The 25002-nt window shown below is 49.5% G+C and overlaps 9 protein-coding genes across 9 annotated transcripts; 6 read left to right on the top strand and 3 right to left on the bottom strand.

Annotated features, from left to right (window-relative positions):
- Nucleotides 1–2560: 2560 nt before the first annotated feature.
- Nucleotides 2561–3049, bottom strand: GT037_005457 (uncharacterized protein; the record flags this gene model as incomplete). Its single annotated transcript, XM_038930504.1, has 1 exon — nt 2561–3049. One exon carries the CDS (start codon nt 3047–3049, stop codon nt 2561–2563), a length of 489 nt encoding a protein of 162 aa, XP_038787454.1.
- A 906-nt stretch (nt 3050–3955) lies between these two features.
- GT037_005456 (uncharacterized protein) lies at nt 3956–5215 on the top strand (the record flags this gene model as incomplete). Its single annotated transcript, XM_038930503.1, has 2 exons — nt 3956–4457; nt 4521–5215. 2 exons carry the CDS (start codon nt 3956–3958, stop codon nt 5213–5215), a joined length of 1197 nt encoding a protein of 398 aa, XP_038787453.1.
- Nucleotides 5216–5686: 471 nt separating this feature from the next.
- On the bottom strand, nt 5687–6423 carry GT037_005455 (uncharacterized protein; the record flags this gene model as incomplete). The annotated part of the gene is made up of 2 exons (XM_038930502.1): nt 5687–6128; nt 6221–6423. Coding segments are annotated over 2 exons (645 nt in total), but the record flags the coding sequence as incomplete, so codon positions are not given.
- A 4956-nt stretch (nt 6424–11379) lies between these two features.
- GT037_005454 (uncharacterized protein) lies at nt 11380–12730 on the bottom strand (the record flags this gene model as incomplete). The annotated part of the gene is made up of 3 exons (XM_038930501.1): nt 11380–12148; nt 12199–12404; nt 12467–12730. The coding sequence occupies 3 exons, from the start codon at nt 12728–12730 to the stop codon at nt 11380–11382; spliced, it is 1239 nt and encodes a 412-aa protein (XP_038787451.1).
- A 494-nt stretch (nt 12731–13224) lies between these two features.
- Nucleotides 13225–15024, top strand: GT037_005453 (uncharacterized protein; the record flags this gene model as incomplete). Its single annotated transcript, XM_038930500.1, has 6 exons — nt 13225–13281; nt 13333–13386; nt 13440–13640; nt 13707–13728; nt 13791–14641; nt 14692–15024. 6 exons carry the CDS (start codon nt 13225–13227, stop codon nt 15022–15024), a joined length of 1518 nt encoding a protein of 505 aa, XP_038787450.1.
- A 643-nt stretch (nt 15025–15667) lies between these two features.
- GT037_005452 (uncharacterized protein) lies at nt 15668–15964 on the top strand (the record flags this gene model as incomplete). The annotated part of the gene is made up of 1 exon (XM_038930499.1): nt 15668–15964. A coding segment is annotated over one exon (297 nt), but the record flags the coding sequence as incomplete, so codon positions are not given.
- A 954-nt stretch (nt 15965–16918) lies between these two features.
- On the top strand, nt 16919–17236 carry GT037_005451 (uncharacterized protein; the record flags this gene model as incomplete). Its single annotated transcript, XM_038930498.1, has 3 exons — nt 16919–16975; nt 17033–17107; nt 17168–17236. The coding sequence occupies 3 exons, from the start codon at nt 16919–16921 to the stop codon at nt 17234–17236; spliced, it is 201 nt and encodes a 66-aa protein (XP_038787448.1).
- Nucleotides 17237–18960: 1724 nt separating this feature from the next.
- On the top strand, nt 18961–19502 carry GT037_005450 (uncharacterized protein; the record flags this gene model as incomplete). Its single annotated transcript, XM_038930497.1, has 2 exons — nt 18961–19025; nt 19073–19502. 2 exons carry the CDS (start codon nt 18961–18963, stop codon nt 19500–19502), a joined length of 495 nt encoding a protein of 164 aa, XP_038787447.1.
- Nucleotides 19503–20508: 1006 nt separating this feature from the next.
- Nucleotides 20509–22340, top strand: GT037_005449 (uncharacterized protein; the record flags this gene model as incomplete). Its single annotated transcript, XM_038930496.1, has 4 exons — nt 20509–21110; nt 21171–21343; nt 21396–21999; nt 22049–22340. 4 exons carry the CDS (start codon nt 20509–20511, stop codon nt 22338–22340), a joined length of 1671 nt encoding a protein of 556 aa, XP_038787446.1.
- Nucleotides 22341–25002: the final 2662 nt, after the last annotated feature.

Genomic DNA, 25002 nt, shown 5'->3' with positions numbered 1-25002 from the left:
ACCCTAACCCTAACCCTAACCCTAACCCTAACCCTAACCCTAACCCTAACCCTAACCCTAACCCTAACCCTAACCCTAACCCTAACCCTACTTTATAAGCTAATTAATTATTACTTATATCTTAGTAATCTACTAAGCCTGCGCGTTTATATATTACCTAAAATTCTAGAGCTTAGTAATATTAAGATTCTCCTCCTTATTATTAGATGCTTTAAGTATCTTGTTGTTTTCTAGAGTTAAGCGTACTAGCGTAAAAGGTCTCTAGCCCTAAGCTATATTACCTTAAGTATTTCCCTAATAAGCTATTAAATCTTAACTAGGTAACCTATTAGTTAAAACGTCTACTAATTTCTAAAGTAGTTAAAGTATTATATAAAGTTAGGCTATACTTCTCTAAGCTTAGTCTATACTAAAGTAAAATAAGTTAAAGTAGTAGTTTATAAAGTATTATATAGAAGATTAAGTAGAAAAGAGTTATTATTATTAACTAAAAGGTAATAATACTAATTCTATAAAAGATAGAATAACTAGTTAATAATCTAGATAAGAGATAAACTATTTAAGTTAACTATAATAAGTATAATAATAAAATCTATCCTTCCTATATACTTATTAAAATCTGTCTCTGCTATTCTAGCTATCCTAAGTATAAGAGATATTTATAATAGCTCCGCTATCCTAAGTAGTTCTGCTATCCTAGATAGTTAGCCTTAGCAGGATATTAGTTACGTAATTAGCGCCCCGCGTTAATTATTACCTTCTAACGTAAACGTCGGTTAGCGCTCCTTACTAATTCCTTTATTAAGGGTGGAGTTCCTTTTGTTGCTTGTAACATGGTCTTCCTTCATGCGACCCGCATGAAGAAGCAATCCTTTGTTACCTTGTAACACTGCGTGCAATGCGATAAGGAATACGACGTCCTTCAGAACCATAAGAGAAGCTGCGAATGGCACGATGGTAAGTCGAATACTCGGCCCTCAGCGAGACGTATTCTCGAAGGCTTCAGCCTGCTAATCATAGTCAGGTTTACAAGAAGTAGATCGGGAAGGCGACATCTGGGCCGATCACGACGAGAGGTGCCACGGCACAATCGATACAGAAGAGATGCGCAAAGAGTATCCAGAGGGCTTCTTTTGGGATTGCTGCGATAAGCCTGGGGATGCAAGTGGCTGCAAGTCGGGTAGGCATCGGCCAGACCACACGAAGAGAGTAAGGCAGTCACTCGATCACGCAAAGAGGGCAAGGCAATCGTAGAATAGCAAGAGAGACCAAGAGCATATTGAAAGTAAAAGAAAGAAAGTAGAAAATGTAGAAAGGAATGCTTACAGTTGCTTTTGATTGCAAAAGGTCAAGGTCTGCAGTGGAACAAGATCCTGGTGAGGTTGAAGGCTTACCATGCTTGTATGAGCAGGATCGGGATGATGACGACGAAGTGCAAGGCTGGGAAAGTGCAACAACATAGTGGCTTCGTAAACATAGCTTATTTGCAGGCTTTGAAATCGAAGGCTTATAGATCAATCACCGTGTAAGTGAGTATGAACATGGAGGAGCAACGCAGTGATCGAACTGTATCGGCAAAGCCATCTTCGCGAATTGTTTCAGAGCGCAAGGCTGCCGTGCGAGCTGCGGCGTCCCCTGAGCTTTTGCGATAGATAGAGGAGGTCGAGTGCCAGTTACTGGCAGCTACAACTATTGACAAGGTGCCAACACGGGCGCTTGGTGTGCGATACGGTGGTTGGCCTCATTTAGTGTACTGATCGGACAAATGCTGAGGACCTTCTGAGCACGATTAAAGAACAGGGTGAAAAAGAGTGCCGCGACGTAGAGGACGAGGAACTCACTAGCTGGTTATGTAAGAGACTAGTCGTGTCAGGTCGCGAGAGCGCTGAGATGATACAGCAATTTTGGGTGTGGACGCAAATGATAGTCATGGCGCGTGTGCAATAACGTTCAAAGATAGGAAGAAATATATATATATATACACTTAGCACCAAACTGTGGTCGTCAATTTCATGAAGCATCTCCGGCAACAGCATGCTGTATCTCATTCGACAATCCCCGACGATAGAAGTATCTTACTTGCGAATGATACAATGACCTTAATATGCATACTCGGATTTGACCTGATCTGTACCGTTCATGGCCATCCATTCCGCCACTCCTAAGTACCCCAGTATGGAATGCCCATGTTGACCAAACTCAGCTTGATGATGCCTCACAACAGCATCGGGCAATATATAGCGATGGCCTCTCCAAGATCGAAAGGCGAGATCATGGGCATGTCTAGTCCAATCCTGGTAATGCATGAAATCCCACGCGCGGATTGCGTGGCGTTCATAGAGATTGTTCAGTACTGTGTGAAAGCCTTGGTCACCTGCAGCCATCGCGGCGAATGTCAGATGCTGCACCAGGTTTCCGATGTTGTTGTCTTCTGCCCAGGCTTGTGACGGGGCTGACTCGGAACCATATGTGCATCGTATATGCTCGAGGATGTCTGTGAAGGCCATGCTTCGCGGTGAAAATTAGCGTAAATTCAGTCCAGACTAGAACAAGTTCAACCTCACGTGCTCACGCCACCACCCTGGGAGAAACCAGCGATGGTTATTTTCCTCGGTGTAGAGCCCTTCTCTTTGATGTTTCGTATTGCTTCCGAAAGTGCGCGAAAAGTCTCGTCGCGCATGCCGTACCACATGTCGCGGAAGAAGCTATGTACTCGGTTGCCACCATCGTATACAGCGTATGGTATGTCCCACCAATTGGGCCCTTTGGCATTGGCCCAGGTGTTCTTGACCAGCTCGTTGCGATCCGATCCCTCGAAAGCAATGGTTATATTTTCGTCGATGGCAACAAAGACAGCTCTGCGACTCGCATTGAGCCCAGTCCAAAGCTCTGTCGCCGAGTAAGACGTGTTTGGGTAGTAAGTGGGCAGTTCGTGGCGGAACGCAATGATGTCTGGCGAGATTGAAGCTAGCCAAAGTATCCGGGCGGCATCCGCGATATCTGGCCATTGCGAAGGTCCATCTTGCAATTCCGCTAGTCTTAGTGACATTATGAGTTGTGAACAAGCACTCTAGATGGGGTGTGTTATGCGGGAAGTGAGGAGAAAGGCGGGGTCCTCGGCTTGCGAGCATATCCGATCAGTCGAAGATCCTGCATTGGACACAGCATGCATGGATATTCTCGATGCAGATGCGACGGCATACGCAAGGCGTCAGTACCTTAATGCTAGTGCGGCGAAATCGTTAGTACCTAGGTGCTATTGGACTCCTGTCAGCTCCGATGTAACACGATCTTTTCAACCAGTGCGCCACTCAGCCGCTAAGATGCGCCACAGCCAACTTCCAGCCGAGGTCTTGCAGCCTCGTCCAATGTGTAGCCGTGCGATAGCGTGTCAAGAATAACGGGCCATAGCTTCTGTACTAATAGAAGTATCTACGTGTCATCGACTATGTTCGATGTTACAAAGCTAAAGCCAGTCTCAGCTTGACTTTGTGCACTATATAAGCCTCAGCAATGTCAAAGTAGCACGTGATTCTAACGGCCTGAATTTGAGTATAGTCAGTATCGTAAGTTGTTGGCTTCGCAGGGGTAACACTGGTTATTGCCATTGGATCTGCACAGAAGCTAAGTATCTGACCAATGCTACTTCATAACGGACATGATTGCACTTGTGTGCGCGCCAGTCGGCGTAAGGCCGCCTGCAGGGCCCTGGATCCCTACAGGACAATGCTTAGACTGTAGTACACAGCATAGCTGTTGAAATCGCTTATGGATTACATGTCTACCACAAAGGCGCTTGGTGAAGCGTCGCGGCCCTCGACTCAGCCAGCCACCAGACTGGTACGTATCCCTAACAGCACTCACGGGAGGTTGCTAGATGTGAAGGTATTTAAGATGTATTGCATAAGTACAGCAGTCACTATCTGACCTTCAGCGTGTTAGACAAATACGCAAAATGCTTTCCACCATCCGCACTGTCCTACACGCTGGCCTAATACTACAGCGGTCTTGCAGAATTGCTGCCCAGTCTTACCAGATGGTCGGCACTCCGGACAGAGGTTATTGTTCGTTCGATTTCGACAATCCGACTGGCTATTTCGCGTACAATGGTATAGATAGCGGCGGCGACACCCAAACAGGAAGCGGAGGCACAGATCCCTTCCACTCGTTTCTCATCATTTGTAACTTCCAGTTCATTGGTCAAGCGGACAGAGTTACCCAGACTGCGGCATATAGCAATACGGCTATTGTACCGACTATAATCGTGCCTTTCACCGATGTTCCCGTCACAAGCTTAGTGCCAGGGTCCAATGCTCAATGTACTGCTGTGGCCGGGACAACTTCCGATCCGTTTTTCCAGATCCAAGAGACTTACGTCCTCAATTCTCAGACTTCAGTAGCCCCTTCTACATCGTCGACGGTTGTGGTAGTTCCTACGTCAGTGTTGACGACCACAAGTAAGTGTGCAACCGAGCTGAACCAATTCACAATATCACCTAAGTATGCTAACGTCCTAACAGCAACAACGACCACCCTGATTCAGCAGACCGAGACCACAGTCACACCAAACACAGTAACATCCACTGTCGTTACAGGCACAAAGACCGTCCTTGGCAAGCCAACTCTGACTACCAAGACTGTCCGTATCACACCGTGGGCGCGAACGGTAAAACGAGTCTCGATTACCTACACAACTACCACGCTCAGCTGCATTCCACCTTCAAAGGTGGGCAAGAGTAGTCCCCACCAAGAAGGACGCGCTGAAGTCGCTGCCCGCGCCGTCTTAGCGCGTCAAGACAATACCGATATCGAGACCGCAACATGCTTCAATCCAACTTCGAGTACGCCAACCATCGTCAACACCTATATTCTCACTTCCACCACAACAAGCACGATCGTGGAGCAGGCACTTACTACAACCACCACCATCAGCACAGTCACTGCGCCAGCGCCAACGGCGATTCAAAACGTGCAAGCTACTTCTACACTCGTCCTTACATTCACCAGGTACAGATGGACCGTCTTGCCTCAGTCGACAGTCACCAGTACGATTTCGTTGGTCAACACCGTGACCAAGCTGCCGAAGACACCACTCAAGCCATGCGTGCGACCTACCCCAACACCGCCGCCGGGATCGGGATCAGGAACACCACAGTGCCAGAATCCAACTACAATCGTAGGGAATGGGTGCAAGAAGGTCCGATGCAAGAAGTGAGACGGAATCGTTTTCATAGATTATGGAGGTTATGACTTAGGCACATAGCAGAATGTATATCCTGAGTATTGCGGCTGCCATTTCTACACAACCATCGGTTCAACTTGACCTATACGCGGAACATCGACTAACGCGCATGATGTAGCGTTGTTATAGTATCATGAATACGGCTACCAAAACTCGAACGATCTCAAGATGGATCAATGATAGGGAAGCAGAGCCAGATATTATCAAAATACCAACCATGAGAGATGACATCGAACCAAACCCATCCAGCGCTGCATCCTCTATCGAGACTACCCGAGCAAACTCTGATATCAGCTGGATTTACGGGAAAGAAGTTAAGCGTCGCTATGTAGTACTCTGGACGTATATGGACGGCGCCAGTCCAATTGGGTGGCACACGGGGTACTGGGTCATTGGTGTGCGTTATACGGTAGTTGCTGGCAGGTTGGTTGCTGATATAATCACTTAGCGCAGCGTCAGCAAAACGGGGCGCACCGAAAGAATACTACAGACTTTGTTAGGACAGTAAAAAGCAACAGCCAAATCTTCCGAATGGCCCTGTATCTTGGGGAGTACCAAAGTTGCATTATACCCAGCATTCCTCAAATCCGCTGCTGCGAGACTGGCGATTGCCCCCCCGAGGCTGTGACCTGTACAAACCACACTGAATCCAGGATTCGCGGCCACAGCATTCTTTACAGTGCTGAAGATGCCATCTCTAACACTTAACCAGGAATCCCAGAATCCTTGGTGCGCATCACAGCCGTCGCAGATGGTAGTGGGCACGCGATTGAATCTAAAATCAATGATCCAGCCTAGAAGTGACGCGGTGCCTCTGAACGCCACAACTATGAGCCGATTGGTACGGTCAATCGCTATAAAGCCGGTTGTGTCGGTGCCAGGGGTGCTATAGTCATGTCAGCTACAGTAGCGACACTGCTGACAGCAGTGAAACCGCTTGAAGATATCTCAAATACCCCTGAACCACCCTAGTTGAACAACAATACTACAACAAACTGGACTGTACGTGTGACATACTTCTCGAATTCTAGTGCAGTAGTTGTATCCGCAGCATCAACGCGAGGGCAATTACCCACGTGACAGGACAGCTGCGTCCCAGGAGAGTTATTGTTTTCGGGACAGTAGGCTGCAGCGGCATACTGTTCCATCAACTGGAACCTTGATAGGACGTCCGGGCTGACATCTAGAATCTTATTAGTTCGAACAGATGCTTCGCACTGAATCGAAACTAGCCTCTCTGTTCAAGTACTGCCGGAGCAGCGAGAGCCAAACGAAGGCACGTATAGAGAATGGCAAACAAGGTGGAGAGCATTTTCAATTCTGTTCGTCAACTCTTGCCCCGTCTCAAAAAGGTTCGCGGGGAATAGATATACTGTTCAGTCGGCTAGATGATGATAATCTTTCACATGGCGACAGTATTTCGTATATGGCGATAGGTGGTCTGATGTTGCTGATCCTGCAGCCCCAACATATACAATTCGTGCGGAAAGATCGGATAGCAGCGTATCGAAGGCCAAGCGCTTGGAAATTCAAAAGTAATGGATGCTTTGATGTGTCCATCGATATGCGCCCCGCGACTGTTAGACTTTTTACTTCCTGCTTTGTTATCAGCACCAGGCCTCTTCGCGGTATTGGGTCAGGATTATCGAGCAGGCTAGAATGCAACCAGAACTTTGCCCACGGTATGACTGACTTCCACTGGTAATGATCGTGGCGTCGTGACGCATGTAGTGGCTGAAGTGGGTGCAGCGAAGATGTAGGACGTGCTGACGGCGGTGGAAAGGTCGCAAGGGAGACATCAGGACTCTTCTCATTCTAGGAGAATATGTCCCGCTGCTCCCCCAGTGACGCGTCCGTTGTGAACGGTATGAAGGACTGCAAAGGGGGAACACGTTCAATATTGAAAGCGGATGACCGTCCTTGTGGATCGTACGGATGTGCGGCGCAGGCCGCCAACGGTCGTCGCAATCGTCGCATTGTCATCGATGCCATCGTCCACTTATGGACATATTGTATGGATCCGCACTTCGACATGTCCGCCGTCCTCATGAATCATACGACTAACATGAGCTGATTACAGGCGGCCTCTGCAGCTTTGTCATAGTCAAGCCAAGCCCAGTACGAAGCTGCCATTGCGACGCGGACTTCCGATGGCGTGCGACAACCTAGCGCAGGCACCAGACAAAGCTCAGCAACATGCTCCCCCGATGGGAAACCTCAGTGCATGGGGCGATACAGGGCAGCCAAGGCGCGCGTCTGCCCAGCTAACTCCGACTCCACTTCCCTTACCGCAGTCAGACTGCTCTTCAAGGGACGAGAAGCTATTTAGCCTGCGGTGAGCCTAGCTATACCGTGTTTCCTTGCCCGCATCCTGTATATACCGCGTTGTATAAGTCTTATCGCTAGACCGTAGTCTTGTCGCTAGATGCGATCGTCGCATTATGGCCAGCGGTGGCGCAGAGAAGGACGACGAGTCAGCCGATAGCGGTTCGGAACAGCGTTGCGAAGCTGGGACGGTATGCTAAAGATCAGCGATGGCGAGGACGTCAATGGCGGTTGTACAGCAAGCTGCGACGAGTCTAGGATGCTCGAAGTCAGGCGAGGCATGGCGTCCAGGAACCTGGTGGGGCGCGCACCAGGCAGCCTGGATTCGCCGTAGTATTGTGGTTCGAGATAGCATTGCGCTATGCCGGAGCTCAATGGAGCACGCGTTCATGATTGCTGACCACGGATGGGAGCGAGCGGGACAAGGTGTTGTTGGTGGGTGAGAGTTAGAAGCGCAGCTAGGCGGCTCGGTCCGTACCAGGCGAGGCTAAACTCGAAGGCAGAGAATGCGTCTCGCTCCAGCATTCGGGTCATGTCTCTTCCGCGGCAAGAGTAGGCGCATGAGGGCTGCGACGAGGAGAGACCGCTCAGTCGGTTCGGTGTCTGATTCCATTGTTTCGGAGGGTTATGCGACACGATCTCGTATGACTGGCGGGGAATGGGTGGACGCGCGATGTGGGTTGCTGACTGGAGCAATTGGCCGGCGTGAGCGATGTCTCGACGCAGACAGTCTGCTGGAATCCATTGAGAGGTGGCCCGACATATTGGCGCAAGTGAAGGTGAAGGAGGAAAGCGCTGGACACGACGGTTACGCTCGCGTGCGACGCGTCGACAGGGTATGTCGAGGACGACGAAGATGGAGAACACTGGGAGGAAAGAGAAGAGGGGAGATCATGGTCGTAAGTGAGAACGAAGTGCTGATGAGCCTCCCTGGTGTGGTTGCGTCTTGGTCGTCATGCTCGACCAAGCATCGACGAAGCTGGCTCGCCACGAAGACGATGGCTGAGTCAGCAATGCCACGGGCTTCCCCGCACTACGCTAGCGGTTCTGCGAGCGCCGCGAAACTGACACGGTGCCAGATGCCAAAGCGCTCAACTTACCAGTTCCAGCACTACACCGAATAGTTGATATGGCGATGTCATCCGTCGTTGGGGTACAGTAGGTATTGCGAAGCTGCATCGCTCCATGTCATGTTAGTGAATTCACATTGTGGCCGTGTAGTGGTTGACTGTACAGCATATACAGATCCACTACATTTGCACGACTCAAAACCTCTGACCCCTCATAGGTAGACCTTCTTGCCCTTGCTCTGCACTGGTTTGGAAGCTCGTGTTGTTCTTTTCCACAAGGCCCAGCGCGAAATCGCTGCTTCCCTTCCAAGCTTGTCTCTCCACTATTGAGGCATCCCGTCCGTCCTGGTCATCGTACTATGAGTATCTCTGCCTACGTAGAAATGTCTCCGGCGCAGCCAAAGACGATCAAAGGGAGCAAAATAAATCCCAGTAAGATGAGATGGAAGGACTTTAGACCAGACGAGACCTTGCAGGGTCCCGAGCGCAAAAAGCACAGTGACAAAATATTCGCTGCAATCGACACCTTCACGTAGTGTTACCCGATCAGGCAGTTTCTTGCTTGATATACATCGCTGTGGATGTCGACGAGGCCTCGCTGGCAGATGCATTCGATCGTTTGGCGTCTGCGAGATAACAACTGAGTTCCACAGAAACGCTTCTTATCTATGATAAGGTTGCCGAGCTGTGAGGTGTCGGCAGCGCGGTCTACCACCCACAGTAACCTCGGCTACTCAGATCGCGCGGCACATACAGGAATGTCTACTTGTACCACGATAGGGTCATCTTATATAATCTCTCAACAGTAATACGAGTAATCTTCACAGCAGTTTGGAAGACTGGCAGGCAATAACAACATTATTATGAACGTTAACACCCGACACGACGTTATAGAACTCGTAAATCCGCCTGATGTCCGGGACGCTGCTGACCCTCATGAGGGCACGGAACAACGTTTTGTTCAAACCCGTTCTCCCTACGATGGCGGAACTGCAGCCTGGAGGATCCTGATCTCTGCTTTCATATTCGAGGCTCTGCTCTGGGGTGTGCTATCCCAACCCTGATCCTCATCGTAAGAAGATTAGAAAGCGTAAAGTTGGTCGCTAACTGCGAAGCTAGGATTCCCACTCTCTTTCGGGATCTTCCAAAACTACTATAGTCGACTCCCTCAATTCGCTTCGAATCCCTACATTTCTATCATCGGTACCTCAGCATCTGGTCTATCGTACATCGGCGCCCCAGTCATGATTCCTGTGATCAAGCGATACTCAAGATATCGCAAACACATGATCTATACCGGCTGTATGCTCCTACGTTCATAACCCCCTCCAGACCCCATTAGTTAACCCACTAACCCTCTTCTTTCACCTCAGGGCCACTAACCCTCCTCTCACTCCTTGCATCCTCCTACGCTTCCACCCTTCCCCTCCTAATCCTAACTCAAGGATTGTTCTACGGTCTCGGCTTCACTCTCTTCTACTATCCAATCTTGAGCATGGTAAATGATTTCTGGATCCAGCGCCGTGGCTTCGCGTACGGCATCTTATGCTCTGCATCCGGGCTCTCAGGTTGCGTAATCCCCTTCGCCATGGAGGCCGCACTGAACAGATGGGGGTATCGTGTTACGCTACGAGCGGCTGCGGGCGGGTTGGCGGTGGTGACGGGGCCGCTGTTGTTGTTTCTGAGGAGGAGAATGGAAAATGAACGGAGCATGAGTTCGACTCAGCCTAGGACGGACTGGGGGTTCCTGAAAGCGGGACAGTTTTGGGTTTATTCGCTGTCGAATCTTGTGCAAGGTATAGGCTACTTTTTCCCAGGATTATACCTGCCGTCATATGCGAACTCGACTGGACTGTCGTCGCGTCAGGGAGCGCTGCTGCTGGCTATCATGGGTACTGCGCAAGTTGCTGGGCAGATGAGTTTCGGGTACCTCTCTGACAAGAAGGTGTCGCTCAACCTACTTATCACTGTTTCGACAGCAATGTCCAGTATCGCCGTATTGACGTGCTGGGGTATGGCAAGGCAGTACGCGGTTCTAATCGTTTTTGCGATTGTGTATGGGTTTTTTGGGGCAGGGTATACGGCTATGTGGGCGAGGATGGGAACAGCGGTGAGCAATGACCCTACTGCTGCTTTTGCGGCGTTTGGGCTGCTCAATCTAGGAAAAGGGGTCGGAAATGTGGTTGCGGGGCCCGTTGGAGGTTCTTTACTCGGAAGTGCCGTGGACAGTACCAAGTTCGGGGTCGGTAAGTTTGAGGGGGTAGTATTGTTTGCCGGAGGTTGTATGATCGTCAGTGGATTGACGCTGGGGCTTGGGTACATGAAAAAAATAGGACACGTGTGTAAGATATTGATGGAAATTTGGAGCAAGAGCCGGGATCTCTAATTGAAGAACACTATTGCGCTGCGACCATGGTCATGCACTCAAAGGGACACATGTGGGTGCTTTATAAGAAAGCAGTTAGTTTAACCGCGTTTGGTCTCGATTATATCTTGAAGATATATGACGGTAAAGGGACGAGGGGTCGACGCCTTATCGTTTGCAACTAGTGGGTCAGTTCGAGCCAGTCTGCCGTATCGCGTGAAGGAGGGGATGAGAGGAAAGGAAGAGCAGATATGTCAAGAAGGTAATTCTTACAAGCCATTACAGAGTAAGTTCGAAACTAATGAAGGCAGTGAGTAGTTGGGTGGCATTATTAATACAATATGATATGCAAGAGAATTGATGTTCGAATTTGACGTCTACTCTCCAAGAGAAGCAGATGTGTGCAACATCGGTGGCTTACGCCACCGTCGATCAGACAAAGACTCATTCAAATCCGCCTCTTCAGCAGTCCTCTTCTTTTCTGAGGAAGGTGGCGTAATCGCAGAAAGCTCTCTCCGATGCTTCGATATGAAGTGCGCGATATCCTTCAGCGTCGGTTTGCCCTCTTTTCTACATCCCAGCCATTTGATGTTGACTAAGGGTAGCCCTTTACTCGAGAACAAGGCTGGAAGCTCCTTTGTTAAGGATTGAATCTGCATCTCGTTGATGGTGTCATTCTTCAGCGCAAACCCCAGATGCAGAAAGCGTGCGTGGGACGATATGCTAGATTTCTGCGCTGGACGCTCATTCTTGGGCTTGAGCTTCCTCAGCTCAATGTGTCGACTACTGCCTGGGATGCGCCGCCATAGTCTCGGGGGTGAGTCAAAACGTTCCTTTGCCATGCGCTCGACTAGATCGTGGGTGTCAAAGTAACTGCCATAGTTACCAGAGCTCTCCACGGCTAACTCTTTCAGGTGTTTGATGAGGCAGCAAGTGAAAGAGTTCTCGCCGGGCTCAGGGGTGGGCGCGCCGATATCTGAAGCGGCTATCATCTCGAATGTTCGACCGTGCTCGGGAACATTGCGGAGAAGGTCGCTGGCGTAGCAGCAGTCCATTATGGTGAGGACGTTGGCTTTGACCTTCTCGATCAGGGTTCTTTCAGCTTCGTTCCAGGTTGCACGAAGGTCATTGTCCACATCGTCAGTCCTGGTATCGCTGTTAGCTGACGTCCTTGGATTTTGTATTGGGATATGTACGGTGAGAACTCAAGGACCTTGAGAGCCTTGTCGTAAACACCATGACCGGCGTAATATACTACGAGTAGGTTGTTCGGATCATCGTGGTCGTACACCCAGCGATATATCTCAGCCTCAAGCTGAAGTTGCGGGTTCTTCTCTTCTAATTGTAACTCGGTCACGTCGTAATGGAAAACCTTCTTGAAGACGTTCGTCAGGTCATCAACCTAGTGGATGTTGAGTTAGAAATACAATGCCAAAGTGATCAGACAAAAGGATGTTTCCATACCTCTTGCCGCACGTCCAGCTGATCTATCGCGTCTTGCCATTTAATCACGAGAACATGTACATTGCGGTATCCATCTGGAAGATCCAGATGCTTGGCGATTGACTTGTCCCAGCATTGTTGAAGTTTTGCTTCATGCTGATCATCTTGCGGATAGCGAATTTCTCCAGGGTTCAGACTCAATGGCGAAGGAAGGGAGCTATTGTCGTTCACCGACGATATAGGTGATAGCGGATTGCGTACGTTGCAGCGACTAAGCGGTGCCATGATGCGAGAATGATTGGAAATGCGAATAGTGATCAAAGTTATCTTGTTGGCGAATGTGCTACATGTTCGCACATCTAGCCTTGTCACGCACATTTTGGGGGCTGCGAACCTGAGGCTGTGCTTGGTCACGGCCCCATAATGCCCGTCAGCCACCGAACACGTTGATTAGCCAGCATGCAGGCAAGACCAGCCACACGATCACGCAGAAGGTCCTCGAATCTCAAAAAGGCTAGCGTTTCTGGAACTCCGCCTTGTAGAACGCCTAGTCTTGTGCGATCATTGGCGGGGTCAAAGCAGGCGAACGATCAGTCACAATACACAAACTGCTGCCTGTGAGAAAAGCAATGATAGCTGACCGGCAAGCTGCACCTCGCCCACCATCGCGACAATGAGGGACCTTCAGCTGAAGATGGAGAGGGCGATAAAAGCCTTGACTCAGCCTAACATGAAAGGCTGACATCCAGACCCATCTTCGACTCTTCTTACTCGCAGTCATGACCGACGAAGGACGACAAATAACGGAGGAGGAGCATATCGATGGCCCGCAGCAGGTATGGCCCTATCTAACAGTATCATCTGTGTTACGCACTGATTGAGGGTAGACGGGAAAGGTTGCAAGGGATCGTGCAGGGGTAGTGCCAGGTGTGGGGGAGGAAGTAAGCGCTATGCACGCCCATGTCACGTAAACCTAAACGCTGATTGGTCGCAGACCGTCGCAAAATACGTTCCCGGAAACAAGATTCAAATCACGGAAGTCGTCGCCATGAAGCAAAAGAAAAAGAAGCTTTATGTCGCGTTCAGCCGAAGAACCTTAAACAAGAAGATAGAGTACCAATTGACTGAGACGGCTGGCGATACCACAAAACTCTACATGAACGGGAAGTGGTTTCCTCAGGATCAAGTCTATGTGGTCTGAGACACCTGAACCAATCAGTACAACGGGGCTTGACCGGTGAAAAAGCTCATCGATATTTAGTTCCCAGCTGAGAATGTCAACTGTGTGCGTCTATTGAAGACTTTTCTTATGTCTTCATCGTCTGGTGATATCTTCGTGTTCCAGCCTCTTACATCATGAGTTCTCCCCCAGCATCACCGAATGAGAAGGAGTTCTCCAGTCCCTGTACACGGCACTCCAATGCGTCATCATCATCCACTCTTCGTTCTAGCATAACTCTCAAGTCGCTACGACACGTAGCAAACAGCTTCGGACTGTTGCTACCAAGAAAGAAGCCAGCTGATGTAGAACAGCAGGCTGACTCTACAGTTGGCGAAGACGAAGACGATGAAGAAGGTGATGGGCCTATCTTCCCACCGGGTGGGTCAGGGCCGTATCCAACTAAAGTGCGAACACTGGAAAAATGTCCGAATGGCTACGCACGACTCGCAGCCTTCAATGCAAGTGAACAAAACTTCATGCTCTACCGCGGCTTCAGCAGCGTTCACGCACGCCTCCTCTTAAGTCTTCAAGCCAGTATTCAGAAGCTCGAAGCCGAGCTAGACGGCATTGACCGCTTCCATGACACCCTTCCCGAGGCCTATAAGAAGCGCTTGCGATCCTGGGATCTCGACGTCGCAGCCTGCAGACAAGAGAAAGAGGAAGCAAAGGAAGACGGAGACGAAGACGAAGTCCGGACGCGAGAAGATATCCTAGAGGAACTGAGAATCAAAGTGAACCGGTACGACGAGCTACTGATCAAAGCGAGAGAGCTCATCTCTTTCCAACGGCCGACCGAACGTGATTACCAGAGCGTGAGGAACTGGTTTCACAATATTGCGCCCCTCGTCGACGAGGAGCAAGATTATATATTGTGGAAAGAGGATATCGTGACGCTCAGACATGGGAGGGAGTGGGCAGGCTTTGACGGCATGGTCGAAGCGATGTTACATAAGATAGACAGCCCACCTATTCAAGTGAGTGATTTAGATATCCCAGGTCCCAGAACTTTACTTACAACCCGTAGTGGCTCTTTCGGACCGATGATCAGAGGCGTAAATCCACAGATAAGAGAAATTACTATTTTGCTCCTTCAAGAGTGTCGACGCTGGTAAATCTCTGCATTACTATTGCGCTTTTCTTGCTGCTGGTAGCTCCGGTGTTGGCGATGTATCGTCTCTCAACTTTCAAGACTACCGAGTGCGTATTCGCAGCCATCGGGGTTTTGATGGTCTTCACGTTGCTGTTTGCTGCAGCTATGTCGCTGCTCACGAAGGCGAAGAGGCATGAGTTATTTGCTGCAGCCGCAGCGTATTGTGCCGTCTTGGTGGTTTTTGTTGGGTCCACTAACTTCAATTGACGTGAGAGAAGTCAGTCCTTGTGAGGAGGTTGACGTAATGGCTTTGGGGGATCACATGGTACGATGTGAGGCTACATCACAGCAACTGCGCTGCAGCCACGTAACTACTATATGTTAGTGCTCTACAGGAATGCGGCCAGTCTGTGACATCAAGTCGGGTGGATTAATCTATCGTTTCTTTGGCGTAATCACAATATGAAGAACGATAATAGCTTCCTGATCGAAATCATGATAATTCTTCAAGACATAGAGGCTTTGTCCGATAGGCCGCTGATTCGTGAACAGTTCCAACCAAGAAGCACGTCTAATGCTTGGCAATATGGCCTCCCCTCCATTAGGGAAGGCAACAGCGCGCAGGTGCTCGTGTGCTATGTAGAACTGTTATTGGCCGAAACATAGCGGCGCTCCCACATACAACTTTCGCAACTCTCTCTAGTTACGATTGTCGAAGTAACCTTTTTGGTTACCTAAAATCTGGTGCAAGCCTTGTTGTCTACGCTTATGCAACAGGCATATACGGATGATAGTTTTCCGCAGGCGGAGAAGGCTATAGGAAGAGGCGCTACCGCGAGCCGATGATCGCAAAGATCCTATCGCCACGACATGGCCGAGGGTTCGCTGAATTAGAGGATGATTTATCTAGAGGAACGACCTAGGCGTGAAACAGCGGAGAACGCCCGGAGAGAAGCGGAGGCAGTATAGGACGAAGAACAACGGACGTGTGAGAAGGCGGTGTAAGTCTAGAAAACGGTCACAGAGAAGACGCGCCCGACTATTCTTCTCAAGTTCTTCAATACATGCCACAGCAATCTCCACGCCGACCCCCTGTCTGGACCAACTTAACACTGTCGACACGAGGCAATCCCAGCACTGCGAACAACAAGTTTCCACTAGAAAGGTTAGCCCTATGGGCAGACTTCCTAACACAGCAGCTGACTGACAGGGGCGATCTTATGTAGTACGCTAGACTTCAAGAACTACGCTAACACGCTTAGCCTAATTCTGAGGCTCCAAACAGTACTACTAACGTAGAGTTAGAGTTATTCTTCAAGCAAGACAGATAAGCTTACTTGCTAGGGTAAGCTACGGATGTCCCGGAAAGCTATTGTAAGCGAAACCTATCAAATTAACCTTCGTGCATTTAAAGTTTAGTAAGATTATTAGGCCGAGATGTTCCGGTAAACGATGCGCAGCCTGTATACTTCTCTTACTACACGACTCAAAATCAGCGTAGGTTCACTAATCGCTTATAGCGGATTAGTGATTCTGCGTGTGACTAATTTACTCGTATATGTTCTTATATTAGCGCAAAGCTTCTTTTGGCTCTTGGAATCTTGCTTCCACTGCATTTGCTACTTCTATTACGACATCAGTGATCACAGGGTGTTTTCGCATTACAGCGAAAGCAGCAAACACGATCGCTAGAGAGGTAAAGAACAGCGGCCTGCAGAGTAGTGAGCAGTTCATGCAAGGACTTCTTAGGTTTCGGGAGCAAGCTGTTACAAGCCTTAGATCGCACTAAGATCGGCGAGATTGTGCAAGTATATTATTAAACATAGTCTGTGTTGCCCGTTTCGATTCGCGCAAAGACTTGTACCGGTAGAACAAACTATTGAGATTACCAAGAGTAAGATGTCAGCACGGGAAGCACTATCACTCCGGATGATCCCGAACAAGGCAAGACGACAGGGAAATGATGCTTTGCACAACTGAGAAGTCGGCCCTGTTCAGCAATGCTCCATCGAGGTCTCGTTTCCTGCAGAATCATAGCATCGAAGTAAACTCTGGCCATCGCGAGACATCTTGACGACAATATAAAGTCTGCTCGCCGGATGTGCTGGAATACTCAACTATCATTCACAATCATAAACTCTTCAGTCTACCAACAAACAACATGAATCTTCTGGTCCTTTTTGCCGTGTTCGCTTCTATCGCTTACGCACAAGACGGGGCATGTATTCTCACAAACCAGACACTGTAAGATCCATGTACTGACGGATGTCAATAGTTGTGTTTTATACCCGACGAAGGCGGACCTGGAGAATGTGTTCCATTCGGGCCAGTAGCTAATCGACGGTGCCGGGTATGTCTTATCCATCCTACGACAGTGGCAAACATTGTTGACACTAAGGTTCTGCGACAGGACGCACCATGTACGGGGCAACAAAATGATTGTTGGGTTACTGGTCTCAACTCAGCGAGGTGTTCATAAGCTTGAGAACTAGACAGCTAAAGTCGCGAGGACTTCTCGCCAGGTTCAAGCGAGCTGAGAAGACGAGCTGAGATGGTTGTGAAGTTAGCACGATTCTGGGTGGAAGTAATGGGAAGCTTCTGGTGTTAGGACAAGAGTTTGTTCTGTAGCGACTGCCGTGTATTCAAGGTGCGAGAGACCTTCCGGCTCCAGCGTTCGCAAATATCATATACGTTCAGTCGGGTGACCAGGCTCAACAGCTCATTTAGCATCAGTCAATGCTGCCCATGTTATGCGAGATAAGGCTCATCAATGCACAGACCCCCGTTGCGAGGGATAGGGCCGTGATCGGAATTCCACGATGTACCATTCTCGTCGTGTAAGCGAAGCAAAGGATACTCAGCCCAGCTATCGAGAGATTCCTCGTTGCTATTCACAGTGTGAGAGGACGAGGCTCTCCACGCGGGGACGCCGTGCAAGGTTCTGGAAGAAGAAGAAAGACTAGGAAGTCACGAATGAGCACGCCACGACACGGGACAACACACTTTCCCCAACTCATTTTGATTGCCACGTCGTTCTCTCTTCATTGCGTTCCCTCTTAATGTTCTTTTTCATTCTTATTGCGAATGACCATGTCAAGCCGCCCGAGCAATGCTCCGGCTGCTCGGTCATTGCGAGGATGCATGCCATGAGCTGCACGCTGACAGGTCCGCAGATTGGTGAGGGAGATTGCGTGCCTCATACCCTGCTTTCATCTGTGCTAGCATTTCTCGCGCTCTCTTCTCCAAACTGACTTCCATGCTCGGAAATGTTACGCGATGACATGCACTTCTAATAGACTGTGCAGTTGTTAGGTGGCATACATCGAACAGCTGAGGGGTTCATGGTGAAGAAGCTGCTCATTTCGCTCGAAACGCGCTGGAGGGAAGGCACACCTGGAGGACTCGCTCCTTAGGTGACATACAGTACATGGCATATCACAACCAATCGAGTATAGTGCACTCCCAACCATAGCGTGCTAAGTGAAACTCATCCTGATCACAGTGTAACCTACCGCCTCAACACTACGGCTTCGGATCGCTATACTCATCAAACCGCACAGTATCCAGTACAGACACCGCCAATCAAAGCTTCGCGACAAACGGAGAGCCCTTTTTCCTCATCATTCTTTTGCTCTCGAAGTGCAATCATTCCGTGTGCTCCGCCTGGCCTTGGCCTTTAGTCTTGTCTTGGTCTGCAGGTTCGCCTGTTGGGAGCCACAATCTATCAACAAGACTGAAACAGCAAGAGCACTTAAGACCAAGTTGCATACTTATTGTCGTGCGCCCTTACACGGAACAAGCCTTTGACATCGCCATGACGCATCGCGCGCAACCAGAGACGAATTCAAACTACTTCTTGCTCTCTCGGCACGTGCGTGAGAACCAAGGTTACCGCAGCGACAAGGCTGAAATCCTCCAGCCTTGCGACCCTGGAACTTGGTTTTCGCCACCCTTCCCTGTTGGACCTTAATCGCTATACTGTTGCAGACTTGGCCTTGGATCCTCAACGTCCCCGCCACAGCCTGGAAGCATTAGCGGCAAGAGGTCAAACCGTCTGCATGCTCCCAGCCTTCTCGCTCTCTTTTCCATATCACTTCTGCTTCGTCGCAAATACGACACCCTTCACAGTCCGATCCGTGCCAATAATGTTCCCCTCGCGCAACGACATCTTCTGTAGCGAATTGGTCCTTACACGCGCGCGCGATGGCCCACAAAGTTGTGTCAGACCATGAGATGACGAAGTCACCGTCAGTCGTCATCCGCCAAAGGTTACCTGTCTGACTAATTTTTTCAGGCCTCAAACTTCCTATACTAGCCTGTTGAACAGCGATTCGAACGGCGATGAGGGACAAGAGCACATAAACGAGGACGCACGCGACGTAGTGACGCCCTTGAAGCGCGATCACGCAAAGCTTCGCGATTTGCTGCGATCATTTCACGTGCAGTTCATCGAAACTATACTTAATAAAGTCACTGCCTCCTCTTGGAGGGCGGGCACAGAGAAGCGCAAATATGCTATCCATTGCAATCGCAGAATTGCTGCGAGCTACAGCTTGCTGCACCTTGTGCCTGTGGCTGGCGCTGTCACACTCCTTTGCCTTCAATGTACAAACTATTGGGTCAGTTCGTTACGAGATGACGCTGCTACGTTGCAATTTGCTGCGAAGTTCCATGAGTTAGCTATGCAATCCTCAATTGTTGAGATTCTGCTTTGCCTAATCCGCATGGAGCTGGTCAACACGTAACAGCCAGGGCAGACATTATGGCGAGACGATGCTGTAGCCAGGTACATGAAGGGTGTGCGTTGATTCGAAGAGAGCCTCTTCACCCTCGTACACCACTCTTCCGGTGCTCGCGCTCGTAGGACAGAGATTACCTCAATAAAGTGCAAGAAGAGCGCGGGCAGGGTGAAGTACCCGGGTGGTTTCTCTGAAGAGTGGCCTGCTATTCCTCATGACTACGTACCACAAGGGATGCCGCTTTAGCAAGCGTGTTATGACTCTTCACGGCTACGTGCTCCAGACGGGGTAATGCGGTATGTCTCATCCTTTTGTAAAGTAACTCATCATGCACGAGGATCGCTAGGCATAAACAGCTCGCGCGCAATGGCAGGTATGATCGAAGGATCCCTTCGTGTGGCGATTCGTGTCCAGAATCGACACCAATGACTCTTCTGTATAGGCTCTGGATCAATGTTGACCCCTGGATATTCGGATCTTACCTGGGTGTTGGGTGCGGATTGGAAATGAGACACAAATTTATGGACACACATCGGCCCGAATGCTATCGTTCCCCATCCAATAAGACATTGACATAGCACGAGTTGATGTTCACCTGGTAGCCGACATAGTTCTCTGATTGGTGTCGATTCTGGGCATGATATGGTACACTAAGAGGTATCTACAGTACTATCTTGGGTTGGCCTTGATCCCACGAGCAGATACCTCGCTGACGTCAAGGTTTCGTGTTGCTGCACTAAGCCTACGGCGCCCTAGCGTCCTATTGACCAAGAACATTCAGCCGCGCACTACTGCAACTCTGACTTTGAAGGTATGCGCTGCAGCCTTGCGGTCCCTCCTCAAACTTGGCCATGCCTATGGTCGACCAACTCAACTCACTCAAATGACCTACAGAATTATGAAGTGACCGGACAAGAGACTCCACAAAGGCTGCAGGGTTAGCGGCACGTCTCAACATCCAAACAACATAGTCCGACTACTTGTATCACAGCTTCCTCTCAGATTTCTAGCAATGGCACTTGGTCTAAACGCGACGAATATTGCAAAACGGCACTACCTTCGCTTGCTTCACACTCTGGAGGGTAGCCGTGCAGCGCCCATACATTCTCGGATCGACATGAATCCTCTGTTCTGCTACACGAACGGACGATGGCTATGGAATGAGCGTGAGCAACTGGAGGCCCGTTACCGACGTTTTGACGTATCTAGTCTTAAGCAAGCGGCTTGCCAAGCCGTCGGTGCGCACGAATGTGTATCTCTCGATAAGATCGGCGAAGGCAACTACAACAAGGCTTATCGCCTTGAAATGGACGATGGCCAAAAGATCATCGCAAAAGTTCCACACCCTAATGCTGGCCCATCAAAGCTTACTACGGCATCGGAAGTGGCAACTATGGAGTTTGCCCGGACGATTTTGAACATACCCGTCCCACGAGTTCTCGCTTGGAGTGCTACGGACCAAAATCCTGTCCAAGCAGAATATATCATCATGGAAGAAGCGAGTGGCTCCCAACTCCACGAGATTTGGCAGGATCTTCCACTACGGAAGAATGTTGACATTATTCGTGAGTTCGTAGATATTGAGAGGAAACTACTTTCAATCTCCTTCGATAAGTAAGATCAACTTGCGCCAACACAGAAATCGCGGTCAGTCCAACTTACACACACTATCAGATTGGGGTCATTGTATTTCAAAGATAGTGGTATCGCAGGATGCGAGCCGGCTGTCGTTACAAATGGTCCGCAAGATGTCGACAGTCACGTGGAATCCACTTATTGCATTGGACCTATTACTCAAAGAGAATTCTGGGCGAAGCAACGCAGTGATATGCAATATCATGGTCCATGTAAGTCTTCCATCGTCTTTAGAACTCAAATCTAGATTCACAACAGTTGTAGGGACATCTTCTGCAAAATATCTAAAGTCTATCGCTCGCCGTGAGATCGAATGGATCAATGCCTATGCGGACCCACAGGAACCGAGCAAAACTCCATGGCAGTACACGAGCCCACAACAGATGTCTCCGGAAGCTCATACAGCCCTGTTGGAAAAGTTCCTAGCCACAGTTTCATATATTACTCCTAAGGATCCAGAGCTTGCCTCTCCTAGACTTTGGCCCCCAGACTTCCACGCTGGTAACGTCTACGTCGACGACCAAGCCCGGATATCATGCATCATTGACTGGCAGGGAGCTTGGGCTGGCCCGATGTTTATCAGTGCCAATCCCCCATTGCTTCTAGACTATGGGATTGACATGTTGATGAAGCTCCCTGAGAACTTCAAAACACTCGACGATGCTACGAAGGATAAGCTCAGATACCAGGTGTCACAGTCTATCTTGATTCACACGTATGAAGAAACCACGGCGGAGAAGAACCCTCTGATGTACAAGGTTATGCGACATCCCCACGGTCAGACCCTAAAGCAATTAGAAGCTTTTGCTGGCTCTACCTGGGACAACTGTCTCTTTCCTTTTGAAGAATGTTTGATTCGCGCTGAAAGGTGTGTTGATCTATTTCCCATTATTTCCCCAGGCTGATCATTGTTGCAGGGAGTGGGGTCACTTTGATACAAACGAACCATGTCCGTACCATTTCTCATCAGAGGAGATACGGCAACACGACGAAGAGGCAGACTCTTTCAACAAGAGCCAGGAATTGTGGAAAGAGTTACAAGGTGTCTTGACTGATGAAGGTTATACGTCGAAGGAAAGTTATAGTAAGGCTGTCAATATACTCAAAGATTTGCGGGAAATGGGGCTGGGCAACCTCAAGGGCGAGGGACGATGCGACTTCGACAAAGAGACACGATGGGTCGCAGATCTCGATGAACATACAACCTAGCACTTGAATCATATACCCAAGAATATCAGACACGAGCCGCGTGGAAGGTGATGCTAAGATAAACAACGACTAGCTGTATAGCTATCAAGGATTAAGCCCCGGGAGGGGACGATCATATTACTCCTATCGCCTAAGCGATTGTACTCTGGCTTTGATAATGCAGCTCTCAGCTATCCAGTCGTCGCCACCGATGTCCACCGGAGTATCGTGATTGCTGTCGAATTTCCACGGACCTTGGTACTATTCTTAATGATGACGTGGGTACCAGTCTTGGTGCCACAACGAGCTACTATATTGCCTGAACCCTAGAAATTGTGACCGGTGCGAGGAAAATATGAGCAACGACCGTGGTGTACGGCTTGGAGAGCTGGTTCCGTAGTATCTCTCTACTGCTGATCCGCCACGGTTCTGGCATCAGAAAGTGATAAGACAGAAGAGTTTGGACCAGCTGATGTACCTGACGGTGAGCTACGGCTACTAGCTGCGAAAAAAGTGAGGTCTGTGCCAGTATCAAAGGTATCAGAGTCCAGGGGCGGTCATGCCGTTCCTTGCTCTCTAAGAGGAATAGGTCAGTTACTAACCTCATCGCTTCCTATAAGTGATATGTGACGCATCTTGCCTTTGTTACTAATACACTATTCAATGCTTACGGAGCGTTGCGTGGTGTTTCAGGGTTCTATCCAGCAGCGGCTGATGTAGGAGGTGTAGGCCGTCGATAATAATCAGCCTATGGCTACCCATCGTACCTGCCATGGTATGCTTAATAAAGTGCTGCGACCAGGCTAAACAAATTTCAATTCTTGTTGAGCCGTTGCCGCTAACACCACTTTGCCAGTCTTTTGGTTTGTCGTGATACTAGGTGCTATCGTGGTTCTTGGCTTTGAAGACGAAGAAGGGCGGGACAGCCCAGCCCTTCGCGTTGACTACTGCCATCAACGTAACCCACTCGCGATTTCTAGATTGAACGCCTATAGTCCGGCTACATCTTTCTGAAGTAGTAACAGCCTTTACTCCTCCTGCATCACCTATAGTGGAGCGAGCTGTATATGCATCATGAGCTACGCGATGTAGCTGTGCAATCACACTGCCACATCTACACCGCTCTCCCTTTATCGAATCAAGTTGCCGGTCAGCAGACATCATAGTTGGCCTCTTGTTAATCGTCGTTGAAACTGCGACTCAATACGGAGGGTTCACCGCCTCGGCGCTTCGCTACTGACTCGGGGATCGTCACTCACACGGAGGAGTCTCAACCCAAGATCGTACATGATTTCATTCGAGAAGAATCCCAAAGAATCTTCAGTAGCTTGCCTACTTGTAGCTAGGGTCTGTAGCGTTGAAAACATCGTAAACATAAGAAGTTTAACTAATCCTCTCTACTCGTCTACCAGCCAAGGAAGGTTCCCACCCGTCCTCTTCTCACCTCTTCTATGCACAAATCTAAAGAGCCTAGAGACCGCCTGCCCATTCGTACAAGTCGAGGTATTGATGGTGACACATTGCCCATCGTTGCAGCACAAATTCGTTACACACTTCTGGTCAGCACCACATTGCGCACTGCTCGTACACGGCACCGTCTCTGAGCAAGATATATCGAATAGGGAAACATCAGCGCATCCGACCGCGGTACCTTCAGTCGTGGCGAGGCAAGCGCAGGTTGCTGCTGAATCGCAATAGAAGCTTACGTTACATTTATCTGGTCGGATTCCTCCAGGGCATGTGGTCTGCGCTGGAGCCGGGGCACAGACTGAAGAGGTAGACGTTGTAGTGGTGGTCGTTGATGTAGTGGCGATGACTTGGTCCAGTGTGATCGTGGTGCGGGTGATGATGACCAGAGTTTGCGTGACGGTGGCGGTCACTGTAGGGACGTATGTGATGGTGGATGTTCTAGTCACAGGTACTGTTGGGCGAGAGGTGATTGTGGAGGTGCTGCAGCCGGGTGTTGTCTCGATGCAAGAGCACAGTGTCTTGACAAAGGACGCTGCTTGTTTCTGGAGAGAGCTGAAGATGGGCGCGAGTTTGTCCCCGTCAATAGTGCGCTTCTGCAAGGCTGCTGCGGGACATGCTGTTGTCGTTGCTGTCTCGGTGAGTGTTTCCGTTACAGTCGTCGGCGTAGGGGTACTAGTTTGCAGATTAGCCAATGGTTTTACATGCGATTCAGGAGGCTAGAGCGCAGAGGACAGATATGGGTAGAAGATGCACATACACTGTATCAGTGGCAAGAACTGTGGTTTGCTCATTTGTAGTCACCGTTATTGTGTTGGTGACTGGTGCAACACTCGTCGTGACTAGGATCGTAGTTGTTGATGGGATAGTCGTCGTGACGAGACACGTCGGACGTGGGAGTGGGTACTTGGACGTGCAAAATGACTGAGCAGGTTTGTGCTTGGACAGCGGAGCGAATAAGGCATAAGGAATTCTGGTGCAGTCTGAAGTCGCGCTCGCTTCAAGAACAGAAAGCGAGAGCAACGAGAAGAGAAAGACAGCACTGGAGAAGGAATGCATGACTGATTAGGCGTAATCTAAAGGAACTGTAATGGTTGAAGAGCGTAACCGGCCATTCAAATAGTCTTCTGTGTTGTTACTTCACTAACTGGTTGATCTAGAGTATCTCTCTTTCCCGATCTCGACTGTTGGTGGCAGAGCTGAAAAGATGGCAGAA

This window comes from Alternaria burnsii (assembly GCF_013036055.1).
Source record: "Alternaria burnsii strain CBS107.38 chromosome Unknown 740, whole genome shotgun sequence".
Classification (NCBI taxonomy): domain Eukaryota; kingdom Fungi; phylum Ascomycota; class Dothideomycetes; order Pleosporales; family Pleosporaceae; genus Alternaria; species Alternaria burnsii.
Note: the sequence above shows the minus strand (reverse complement) of the source record. Positions and strands in the feature narration are given on the sequence as shown.